This window comes from Numenius arquata, chromosome 12 (genome assembly GCF_964106895.1).
Source record: "Numenius arquata chromosome 12, bNumArq3.hap1.1, whole genome shotgun sequence".
NCBI classification, from domain to species: domain Eukaryota; kingdom Metazoa; phylum Chordata; class Aves; order Charadriiformes; family Scolopacidae; genus Numenius; species Numenius arquata.
This window is the reverse complement of record NC_133587.1, coordinates 35,837,638-35,849,986: the sequence shown is the minus strand read 5'-3', so window position 1 is coordinate 35,849,986 and position 12,349 is coordinate 35,837,638. Positions and strand designations below refer to the sequence as shown.

The 12,349-nt window shown below is 37.7% G+C and overlaps 1 protein-coding gene across 3 annotated transcripts in view; it reads right to left on the bottom strand.

Annotated features, from left to right (window-relative positions):
• The window catches only part of LMBR1 (limb development membrane protein 1), a 68,917-nt gene that overhangs the window by 19,859 nt on the left and 36,709 nt on the right, over positions 1-12,349 (bottom strand). For all 3 annotated transcript variants that reach the window (XM_074157780.1, XM_074157781.1, XM_074157782.1), the window contains 4 exons: positions 4,758-4,884; positions 4,252-4,320; positions 1,784-1,848; positions 653-725 (listed from right to left, as the gene is read on the bottom strand). In XM_074157780.1, coding sequence (XP_074013881.1) covers positions 653-725; positions 1,784-1,848; positions 4,252-4,320; positions 4,758-4,884 — 334 coding nt within the window. The remainder of the gene's footprint in view (positions 1-652; positions 726-1,783; positions 1,849-4,251; positions 4,321-4,757; positions 4,885-12,349) is intronic.

Sequence of the window (12,349 nt, the reverse complement as noted above, 5' to 3'; positions counted from 1 at the left end):
TTGTATAAATTGTGGATGGATGGTTTATCCATGCAGTCAAAAGCAATTCAGAAGAGAATCTGTACAACATGATTTCCAGGTTTATAGAATCAATACATTTTCCAAAATTGGTTCCTGCCATGCTGCAATACTCTCTCTCTAGAAATCCAAGGCTTCATACTTGTTTTGAAATACTTCAAAACAGAAACGCCTTATCAAAAAGTGCAAAAGTCTAATACTAAATACAAGAAGCCTAAAATATTTGTATAATTATTCATTAATAGAATTATTTAAATTATTAAATTCACTAAACAGCTCCTCTTGCAAATCACTGTTCCTCAGACCAGGCTAAAATACAGTCATTTAACCAAACTATTTCGCAGTACGAGTGGTGAACCTGGTCAACTACTGAATTTGCTGTCTCAGTCTCAGACTATTCACATATTAGAGCTGATGAAAATGCTAAAAACAAAGCCAAAGCAAACCACACACACCCCTGAGCCAATCTTGAACAGTGAGTAATGAAATGTAAGTCTACAACGCCTGTTACATACTACGATGTTGAAATTTTGTATTTTGAGAGATGAAATTATGTAACAGTGAGATCAATACTCCTGAGCAGAGTCACTCTACTCTAAATACTGCATTTGAAGCAGGATGAGAACAATCGTACCATTAAGCCTCCTCTGAATTGCTTCTTCCTCTAAAGTGATGATGTACATCTGCTCATCTAGGTCTTCAAGGATCTGTATTTGGAAACAGAAACATGAATTGACTGAGTATCAGAGTCACTTGTTTTGCTGACTGCACTGATCTAGTCAGGTTTCAATTTGTTCTAGTAACCTATATTTTAAATATATAGCCTCCAACTTTACAATACTGATACAAATAAGAACTCCACAAAAGATTACTCCATTCCGTTAGAGACCTGTTTCTTTACTGTAAGCAAACTTTGTTAAACTTTCATTTCAGGTTACTGCTCTTACAATGTTTCAACCTGAAGAGACTTAGGGAACAGGGGAAAGGACAGTACACCTGACCTCTATTCAAATCACAACCACCATCACGCTCAATTTGATTTAAACAAAAGTGCAGATTTTGAAAAAGTATATTAAAAAGTGACTTTTCACATAAGGCACTATTTCGAACAAATATAAATTGCTACTGAAAGCTGAAACTGAATAAAAGAAGTCTGTCTAACATCCTTTCAGGTGCTTTGAATATAAAGCTTACAGATAGCAAAAGATATATATTGTCTTTGCATTTTCAGGAATGCAAGACCAAAGTACACCCAAATTGTAGTAAATACAGACTAGGAAACACAACAGCAAAGTCACTAGCGCATGTGTCCTTCCCTCACAGCATTCGGTACAAGAACAGCAGAGTATCTATGGATAAGCAGCTCTTACACACACCAACTACCTACATTTCACCCATCCCAGAGCACCCCCAGGGACCCCTCTTGTTATCCAGCCTTAGTCTCACACCCTCTGCTCCTCAACTCAACAAGCCCACGCTTTTCAGGTATTTGCAAAAACAGACATACTGGCAATAAATATTAATGTCAGTAGCAGTTACGTAAATTGGAAAAATCAGAGGAAGTCTATACTATTAAAAAAAGCTTCTTCTGTGGAAAAAAAGCTTTTGTGCTATATGAAAAATTTTGAACGACTACACAAATACTGACTATAGAAGCTCTGATGAGAGAACTATGTAGAAGTGCAAGCACCCTAGAAGAAAGTAGCCCAATGCCATTCTACCTTCTAACAGATAGCACATGAGGACAGATTTGTGTAACACTTACTGTTGGCTTCACCAGTAACTGACCCATTACTGTAAACATCCGTGAAAGTCCCACTGGCGTGCATACTGCAGAGGAAGAAAGATTATGCAAAATAGCCGTTTTTAATTAAAAGACTGATTTTTATTTGGATGTTCACTGTGCTATTCCACATATAACCAAGCATGGTTTTGAGAGAGAACTGCAAGAGCTTCAAATTCCAATACAAACTTTAAAACACATCACTATCATATGGATTTTGAACAAGTCAAGCACCTCTCCCCTCCAAGAGCATAACTGCTATTTTTTTTGTCAACAAGGAACACCATATAATCAGATATCTTAAACTTGCTCAAGTAATTATTTATTCAAAGCATGAGGAACCAGAGGCTATGTCTACACTAGTAAATTTAGCAGTGCCAGGATACATTCCTGGCATTAAGACTTGATTGTCTACACCAGTAAATTGCCAGAACTATCCCTGGCACGATTTGCCCTGGGCCAGTTAACACTTTCCCAAACAATTCCCAGGTGCAGTTCTGGAGTTCATGCAGTCCAGGAACCATTATCAAGAGGCAATAACTACACAGCCCCCCTTCTGCAAACTGCAGCATCATGGATGGAACAACACTGCTTGGCCACAGCACTGGAGAACATCTCAGGCACGTTTCACCTATTAGCACAGGTCAGGAGATCATGAAGTCGCTTTGCTCTCAAAGTTACACTGGAACTTCAGTTGACAATAGGCTCAGCTACTTTTCTAAGAAATAACAACGGGCCTTTTTTGATTGTAGCCTGTGGTGGTTTCCAGGTATGGTGCGTATATACTTGTTGGGAGAAAGGCTCAAACCATGCTAATAGCAAATTATTAGTAAAAATCAACAGTTTACAGAGAACAGCCTTCAAATACCAAAGTGAGTAGAAGATGAACCAGGGAATTTGTTACAGCATGGATGAGGATATATTATAATGAAAACTATAAATTTATAACAGTGTTGCCAAAAAAGGAGAAGCTCACAAGATTTTACAGTGAGGATTAGATTTCTTTTTATTAACTAGTGTTTCACTGTGACTACTATGTATTACAGGAAAAATACAAGAGATTCAAAAAAGCCTAACCTCAGCTAGTCTTCCTCTGCTACAGAGGAAGCCTGCAGGAAAAGGAGAAAAGAGAAAGGAAGTGATGCTCCAAATCACCACTGCAGTAAGGGTTACTCATACACTGCTTCAGCAATTAGGTGAGCTGAAGATCTAATGAAACTACCCCAGTTTCTACCACTTCCCCACTTGCAGTATGCTGCCCTTTCAGCTACACAGATAGTACAGCTTGGAGGGCCTTAAATAACTTCAGTGATTTGCTTGTATTTTATAAATAACTCTTCCAAAAATTGGCATTTAATCCCCATTAGTTTGGTGAACTGGTTTACAATAATCCCAGAGCACACTCCGTGTGTTCTGCTCTGCTGACAGACTGCGAGACAGATGTAGGAAGCTTGTAAACTGATTTCCCCATTAAAACATTCAGCAACTGGTATGAAATACTCTTGAACAGCCTACATCAGAGATTCAGAACCCCTTGGGTTTGTTTCTGCACCCCCCCTCCCCTCATACAGTGGACTGAAGAATCTCCACACACAGAGAACCTCAGGAGACACCGAGGTCTCTGTGAGCAGCACCTTTCATTGGCAGACCTGCTTAGTTTTGTTTTAATCTATCATTCCCCACCCTTTCTCCACAGCGACAGCCCCCTGTTAGCTGTAAGCTATAAACCCCAGAGAACAGGTGAAAACATGATCATCTAGAAAGGGAGATGTTCTGCCCCCTTTTCAGCAATTTTCTAGAAGTTATTGGAGGGGGGAGAGGCTGAAATGATAAGTGAGATTTGGAGCCTTCTGTCATCTTTCTTATTCCCCTAAACACAGATGACTGATCTCTGGCTGGGACCAGCTGGTATAAGGCTGGGGTTTTTACTGCATTTGTTTTATAAACAATCATATAACTGACCTCCAGACTGGTCGGATACCAGCTTGGTGATTATGAAAGCTAATTGCACTGTGTTCCAGCTTCTGTCTATACAGGGAGATTTTCAATTAAAAAAAAAGGAAGGATCATTTATTCAATATAGGACAAACTAAGTGTTCCAAAATAACTTTCTCTCCATTCTACTGACCTCCCACACACATTTCATTTAAAATTTGTGATTTTCTTTGCAGAATGGAGCCCCTATTTTTCAAATACCTGCTTTGAAAAGTTAAAAGTTGAAACTATTTTGGGTGAGGTGTGAAGTTCCTCAAAGCCTGAAAACATAAGGTATTTGTTCAAACCTCAGAACTCAAACCTAACAACTTTACACCTAAATGTAAACTTGAGTGTGAATTTTTTTTTTCATTAACTTTCACAATCTTAATTTTCACAATGAAAAAGTTTCCTTTAATCTTTAAAAAAAATGCATAAACAAATTCATCTTTTGGAATAATCAGGAAGATACTTACACAGAAGTAACAAGCATCCCATCAGTGATATACAGGAATATAAATACGGGAGGTAGAATTCCCAGAGGTCTGTAAAGAAAGTATTGAGCACAGCCTTAGCTTATTACGAATAGGCTACTTATGTCGCAAACACAACTGAATTAGCTTTTTTTCTTAAGTGTTCAGGATTGAATAATTGTGTTTTCAAGAATAAATTAAGAATTACTCAGTTAATAAACCTTTAGGCAACTAAATCCCCAAGTACTTTAGCTTGAAAAATCTCTTCAACTTTTACTTCCACTCCACTTACGTCACTTTTTTTTAACCTATATCATGTCCACATGAGCATGGAACTTCTCAGCATGCTGAAAACAGATTTAATGGAAAAATAGTATTGACTAAACTAGTACAGCTTCTTCACAACATGTGCAATACTCACATAACATTTACTAGAAAGACATTTAATTGAAAGCATCCATTTCCATAATCAAAAATAAACTAGTGTGGTGTTTTTTTGAATTTCATACCATACAAAGACTCCATACTGGCAGCATCATTGTCTATGAGTGCTGAAGCCACCCATACAATGCCAAGGATAAGCAGCGCAAGAAGAATAAGCATTACAAGGGTTTCCAAAATTCGTGCTCTGATGCCCTGTGGGCAGAAGAGGGGAGAGGGAGGAAAGAACACAGCCAAGAACTTAGAATCAGACATTTTCAAACATAATTAAAAATAAATAGCATTTCCTTCTACTGAAATACATACTCACATTTTAACATGTAGACAAAAGCATAACATGTAATGCACATTTAAAAGGCAGCACATAAAAAAAGGAAGTACTTATGGCTTTATAGTGCCCAGATTGCATTTTTCCTCCTTAAAACCACAGAAAAATGTTTTAAATTGCATATGCCTTACAGTTCTCATTAATCTCATTATTCCATAAAGTATTCTTTATACCATATGATTTTGTTCGAGCATTTTTAAAAGATGGATTACTTTTCTAATACTTTCAGTGAAGAAAGTGGATTAGCAAATTTTTATCTATGATTCCAATCAAGGGAATGGAAAGCCAATTATGGCAAATCGCCAAATGGCCCCGCAAGCATTAAACCCTGCGCAGGTACAATGCACCAATTTAGTTAAAATACATTCTTCAACTGCAATTGCTTCTTGCGCCGTTCCTCACAGTCTTCAGAGCCCTCAAGCGTATGGTTGGAGTTACTGCTCGCCCTTACCCTGCCCACACTCTGCTGCTGCAGCTGCATCCAAAACCTCCCAGCTCTGCCTGCTCCACACTTACAACACACAAATCACAGCCCTACAAGGTTATATATCACAGCATTTGTTCCCGAGTCTACAAATGTAACAACACACTAATACTTGAGTGTTAGATTTACAAATGTAAATATACCAAATACACCATTTTTCTTTTTTTTTTTTTTTTTACTGGTGTTTTTAACACTAACTTTACTAATTTTAAGCAGAGTTATCAGGACGCTTTCTTCAGACATCCTTGCCATTAAGGGACCATTTGATCGGTGTTCACATAACAATTTTACTTTTACTTTTCTTCACTTGCTAGTATACAGCTCCACAACCAAACCCAATCTCGTTTCTCACACACAATCACCCCAATTTGGGTGTATTCCAATGAAAAATCTACTCTATAGTTAAAAGCAGAAAGCTTCTTTATTATTTGTCTACTTTTATCACCTCTTCCCTCACTTCTTATCGCAAGGAGGTAATCTTTACATGACATTTACCCTGAAAATAAGGCTTCCCTACATAACCACGGCATCCAACCATGAATAAGGACCTCAGGTATCCTAACCATGAGCATTGATTTCTTCTACCACACCAATTCCTCTCCACCATCAGTCCTCTGCAAAACAGCTACGGTAGCACAAAGGAAAAACAGACAAAAAGAGACCTTCAAAAAATTCACCTTAAGGTTGAAGTGGGCAGATTAAGTCCAACTCAAAGCATCTCAAACACCAAATTTCAAACTAAAGGTAGTATGGATAGAACATGGATTTACTCATAAAATGTATTTTGTGTATAATAAAAGTGGCTTTGAGGTTGTTAACAGTTATTAAAATGTTATTTTTGTAGTTCTCAGAAACTAGCTTTCAGTCTTCCATGGTTATTTTGAAGGTGAACATCTAAGCCCAACATATGCATTTGAAGATTAAATAGCCAGATGTCTAATATTAAAGTTTTTAACTTGAGCAATAAGTTACCAGGAAACAAAGAAATTACAGTCTAAGTACTGAGCATGGATATAGAGCCTTCACTTTATGGTAGGAGGTCACAGGATTAGAAGAAAACCCAAAACACTCAAGGATGCACGCACAGAGATGTTTCCTGCTTTGCAAAAAACCTTGAAGACTCCTTTCCTCTCCTGGCAGAGAAAAAAATAAAGCTGCCTGAGTTTCTGAAAGCCTTAGCCACAGAGAGTGGATTCCTTACTTCCTTACAATGAGACACGTGGACAAAGCTCAGCCTCTCTGACTTCAAATTTCACAGCAACAGATTTCTCTGGACAAACCTGGAAAACACCTCATTTTACATGGCAACCCGAACACCAAATCCTCCCCCCTTGGATGGAGTGGCACAATTGTCAAAACAGATAAAAAAGACATAATGTGATGGAGACAATCAATTGTAAATAACATTTTTTCGTATTTACTGCAAGTATTGTCTGAAGACAAGTAAGATTAGGACAATACAAATAGCACTTTCTCTCACAAAAAGGAGAGATGACCACAGCAAGAACTCAAAGCAACCAAGTAACTCCGAGTAAAAGCAGTAACTGCTGCTTTTGGCCCAAAGTACCATTGGCACAAACTCTACCAAAAGCCAGTGAGCTGACTAATGAGTCTTCCACAGTTTTTGGTTTCCCTGCTAGTTTGAATAATCTTTGATTCTCAAAAAATTGGATCAATCTCCTCCTGTTCTCACTCATTACACCTGCACCTACGTGATACATCAACAATACCACAGTCTCATGTATGTATTGAAAAGCAGGACTGACAATTAACTCCAAGGGCAGAACAACTTTTATAGTACACAGAACATATACAGAATAGGATTCACACACTGATGATCATTTTAAAATAGTAAAATAGTAATATTTTTGAATATGAAGTGAATATATTGAATATGAAGTGACTAGATGGAGACATTCTGTCATAGGCACTAATGAATACCTGGTAACAGTCCAGGATTAAAAAAAAAAAATATTAAGTTGCTTAAAGCCTATAGGTAAATACTTAATCTCAATTAGGCATCCATAAGATTGTGCCCTATTAAAACATTAGTGTTCCAGGCACATTAGTTCATACTTCCATACATTAGTGTACCTGTCAAAGAGCTGCTATTTGTAAGGAATGAAAGGTATAGAATTTCCCCACACATACACACACACAGAAAAATACTAGAGAATCACAAAAAAGTAGTGAGAGGTGAGCCTTAGGCACCCTTACTACTTATTTTTGCTGAAGGTAATTTTGTTCGTTCAGATGAAAAATTTAAAACTTGAACATTATCATTAGTAACATCACTAATTTAAGAGCTGGGCAAAAATCTATGTTCCTGACTTTGAGAACAGAGAGGAAACACAAGTAAACACAAGCAACATTTCATTTTATTTCAACGAAAGCAAAGCTATGCAAATAAACCTTGAAATTCAATTCTGAATTATTATTTCTTTCTGAACAAAAACCTCTTCACTGACATTTTGGTTTTGGCTTAACATTTCTTCTTTGAGTCATTTCCCTTCTCTCCCACAGCTCCATTACATTAGATTTCTTAGATGAACCAAATGTCAAGGCGTATCTTCATGGCATAGAAGATATTGCCACTTCTATTTCACATAATACTTGCTGCACTTTTTGAATCCATTTACTCTTCACTTTTTTGTGTGTGTGAAAAGGAGCATTACAGTCTGCCATCTTCAAAAACAGCGACAATCCCATCTAAAAATTAGCTTGTAAGAGTACATTTATTGTTCACATTCAGTCTACACCACCGTATCTGTCTTGAGTCCAGAATTAACAAATGAGTACAATACGAGAAAACATGTAGTGTAGGTATATAGCCCTACTTCAAATTAGCATTCTAAACAAGCAAGGAAGAAAAATAGTCATACAGCACTAAATCTTAGTGTCAAGAAAGGGACTGCATTGGAACCTACTGGAAGAGCGCTTTGATTCCTCATTGACGGTGCACACCTGGAAACACATAGCCAAAAAAAGGTAATTCTTCAGCTGAAAACCCCAATGAATGACAACAACAGTCCTGAAGGTATGACAGATACCAAACAAGAAAGTCAAAAATCATAATTACTAAGGAAACCATTTCTCCTCCCAAGTAGATCTGCGTTAAGTGGGATGACTATAACGCCAACTGCAACACATTAAGACTTTTCCCACTATGTGTGTTCACACACAACCCCTAGAGGCTGGTTTTTACTTTAAAGAGAACATGTTTGGTGATAGTTTCTTACAGCTTTTTGGTAGGGAAAAGGGAGATTTTTTGATAATAGGGACAGCAAGCAGTGTTGGGTTTTTTCCCCCCCAGTTGAGATTCATAACTATTTTGAATGATATAAATCTAACAATACAAAACGCTTTGCCATTAAGCTAGCACAGGTAACAAGTGAAGACCTGGCTGTGCACACTAGCTGTCCACAAGGTCCCACTGTCCTGTGTCACCAGCAGTTTGCACAGGGACCTTTCCCAACTACAGTGACTCACAAGGACAGTGTATAGGCAAGAAACCCGCTGACCGCTCCTCTCTCTGTTAACAGTCCCATGCGAAATCTAGAGAGGCTTAAGAGGAAATCTCCGACGACTGCCATTCTTGCAAAGCTAAAGATAAAACATGCACCGTACATCCAGGAAACTCACTGTGGAAGATCCGGTTATCTTCCAAGCAGTGACACAACCATGTGCCAGAAACTCGCCAGTTGTCACTTCAGGGGAAAGAATGATTACATAAGTGAAAGCAATCAAGCCATTTTTTGCCAATTTTTGCTCTGCCAGTTGTGATTAAGAACACAAATATTGTTTTCCAGCTATTTAAGCATAATTTGTAATACCTTCTAATTCTACAAAGGTTTTCAACAGATATGTACAGATGATATTTACCAAGAGTTCTTGTGTTTTAACACCGGTAAAGGAGCGGCAAAACTTGCAACATGTTATTTTCTCTTTCCATAAGAGGCAAAACTCCTGGTAAAACCAAAGAACTACAGACCCACCTCTATCTCAAGAAAAGCGTTTCTTTGCTGGAACGTTATCTGGCTATAATTATTCTGATGAACACATTTGCTCTTATAAAATGGACATTTTTGGAACTACATTACCAATGTACAACACGGTATGGCTTTTGTTAGTTCTAGTTAATTCTACATTTTAATATGGTTGCAAATTGTGGAGAAAAAAAAAATCAAAAAACAATTATCAATAAAGTAAAAATTACAACATGCTACACACAAAACCAGAGAGCCCTAACAAAGTTTCTAGGGTGCTGAATATTTGAATACAGTTCTGCTTGGACATCTTGACCTCCTGCAAGGTAGGCAAACATTACTTTTTACACCATGCCCTGACCCAAGGGGAAAGCCTGGGAAACATTTCTGCAAATCACAGCACATTCAAAGTACACACGAAGCCCATTGTTTTCATGTGACAGAAAGGAATCTTGGTAACCTTAAGGTTTGTTCAGCCAGAGGTTGACTGCAACAAACACGCAAGCTAACATCTGCGGAAAATAAATGGGGGCCCTAAAAAAACCCATGAATTACAGCAGGTATGAGGTTGGGGATGTCATATATTTTCTGTATTAAAATCAATTTGTGGCATGCGATACCCCCTCTTTCTCAATTTGTGTGCATTAATGAAGATATCTTCAAGCATTCTAACCATTTCTATGGTTAGAAACCATACTTCGAGCAATCTTTGTTCTGATCTATTCAAGGCAATGCAGAAACAATTTTTTTAATAAGTAAAGGAGACCCGTTTTCCATCAGGTAACATGGAAACACACACTACATTTAGCACATTGATATTTAGTCAAGGAATCGTTACCTTATGCGATTACCACAAAATACTGAGTCAAAACCAGAAGCTCTAGTTTTAGGAAAACTCAGTTCATTTTAAAAATGTAAAAGCCAATGACTCAGAACCCTCACAGAGAGATACAAAAAATTTTAATCAAGAAATAATATATTCAGGCATATGATTCAAGCGATCCGAAAAAAGTTTCCTTGCCCATGCAACAACCAAAGACTTCAGACTGTAACCAGCGCTGACTGTTGTCTTCTCCCACACCAGCTCTTCCCTCACAGAATACTTCTAGCCTGTAGGCTTTTTAAGATATAAACACTTTTCATTACAGCAACTATATTTTAAAGTTTATACTTATTTTCCACACAATAGAAATCTTAAAAATTCATAGTGACAAAACATTCCCAGCAACTTTCAGCTGATTTTTGTGTTAGTATCTTTTCCCAAATGATTTCACGGTGGTTACAATTCTGCCAACGGAGCAAGAGGAGGCAGCTGAAATCATTTAACTGTACAGAATTGAATAGTTACACAGTATAAGAAACAAAATCAAGAAGTTTCACAGAGAAACTAAGAACTGGAGTGAGAAAAACAAAAGTTAAAGGAACTTGATGGAAAAAAACACAATGAATTCTTTGGGTATTGGCTAAAGACATGTACCAATAAGCATTAGGAGTTATGCCTGCCAAACTGGAAATGAAGGACCAAAATCACTCAACCAGAGGTCAAAAAAAGGTATCTTTATTTAGTAGACTGGTGAAAAGGACATCTCTCCAGGATGCAGTACACCCACTGGAGCGACTCCTCTGCCAAAGAAAACTTAGGCCCTCTTCTCCAATGTCCCAGAAGAGTATCAAAACCACAATGTTACACTGTATTTTGGGGTCCATATCCATCAGACTTTCCTACTGACATCATTGCATGCAAATAACTCACTGAAATAACCTAAGAACCAAGATAGACTCCTTGCAGGCTTGCATCCTCACAACTGGGATTAAAAACAGTTCTCACTTTTTTCCCTACTATCTAATTAATTATCCAAGATGGACTCCAGTGAGAACCATAATGTAAGATTCACTTATTGCCTAGCACTTAAGGCATTGTTTCAAATACATGGATTCAAATTCCTCAAGGAAAGGGCATACACCTGGCTCTTCCACATCTAGGTACCATTCCTGTATATTTAACATAGAAATTGTATATTAGAAAAACATTCCCTCCAATTTTTTTAACAGAAGACATACCAATTTCTAAAATGAGGAAAAGCTAGACAGAATATCAGAGAAAATGCAAACACCTACTAGCTGGAATAAAATAATTCCACCCTACAGCTGTCAGATGTATGTGACTCCCTGCTGCAGTCTGCCCTTCCCTCCTTTGCAGAAAGAAACTAGCATAAAAAAACCCAGGGTTCAGGCTAAGTTCTTATTAAAAAGGACAGACGCAAATCTATTGACAGTGGAGTAAAAGCGTATAACCCAAACCTTTTGAGGAGAAGGGAAGAAAGAAATGAAAGCCATACACATGGTAAAATGATCACTGTCCCAATGCTACCCCTTTTCCCCATGAGTTTCCTCTGTTGTTCCATTCATTAGCCCAGCCCTCACTAATTAGCTCTTAGATGCTCCACTCCCTCCACCTACCAAGTTTTCCAGACTTTCCAAAGCCACCTGCAACAACAACATAGGAGCTGTGGGATTTCTGACACTATGAGTCTCCCTCTAATCATTTACTTTTGGATCAGAAAGAATCTTTCCTGCTAGACTGAAGCAATAGGAAGATAGATATTTTCCAACTTCTTTGCAGCTTGGCAGAGGATTAAGATAAGTAATGCATAAGTATGAAGACAGACTTGGAATTTGTGATTGTGTTTCTAGCAAAAAGAAACCACCAAGAGAGTTCCCAAAAGCAAATGGCATGTAAAAGCACACAAGTCACTGTTAAAGTTCTAAAATAAAGAGAAATCTGAAGGTTTTTTGGTATCGATGTCTATTACTAACTCCATACAAGGGTAAAGAAGATCAAGAAAGCAGCACGCTTCTAGG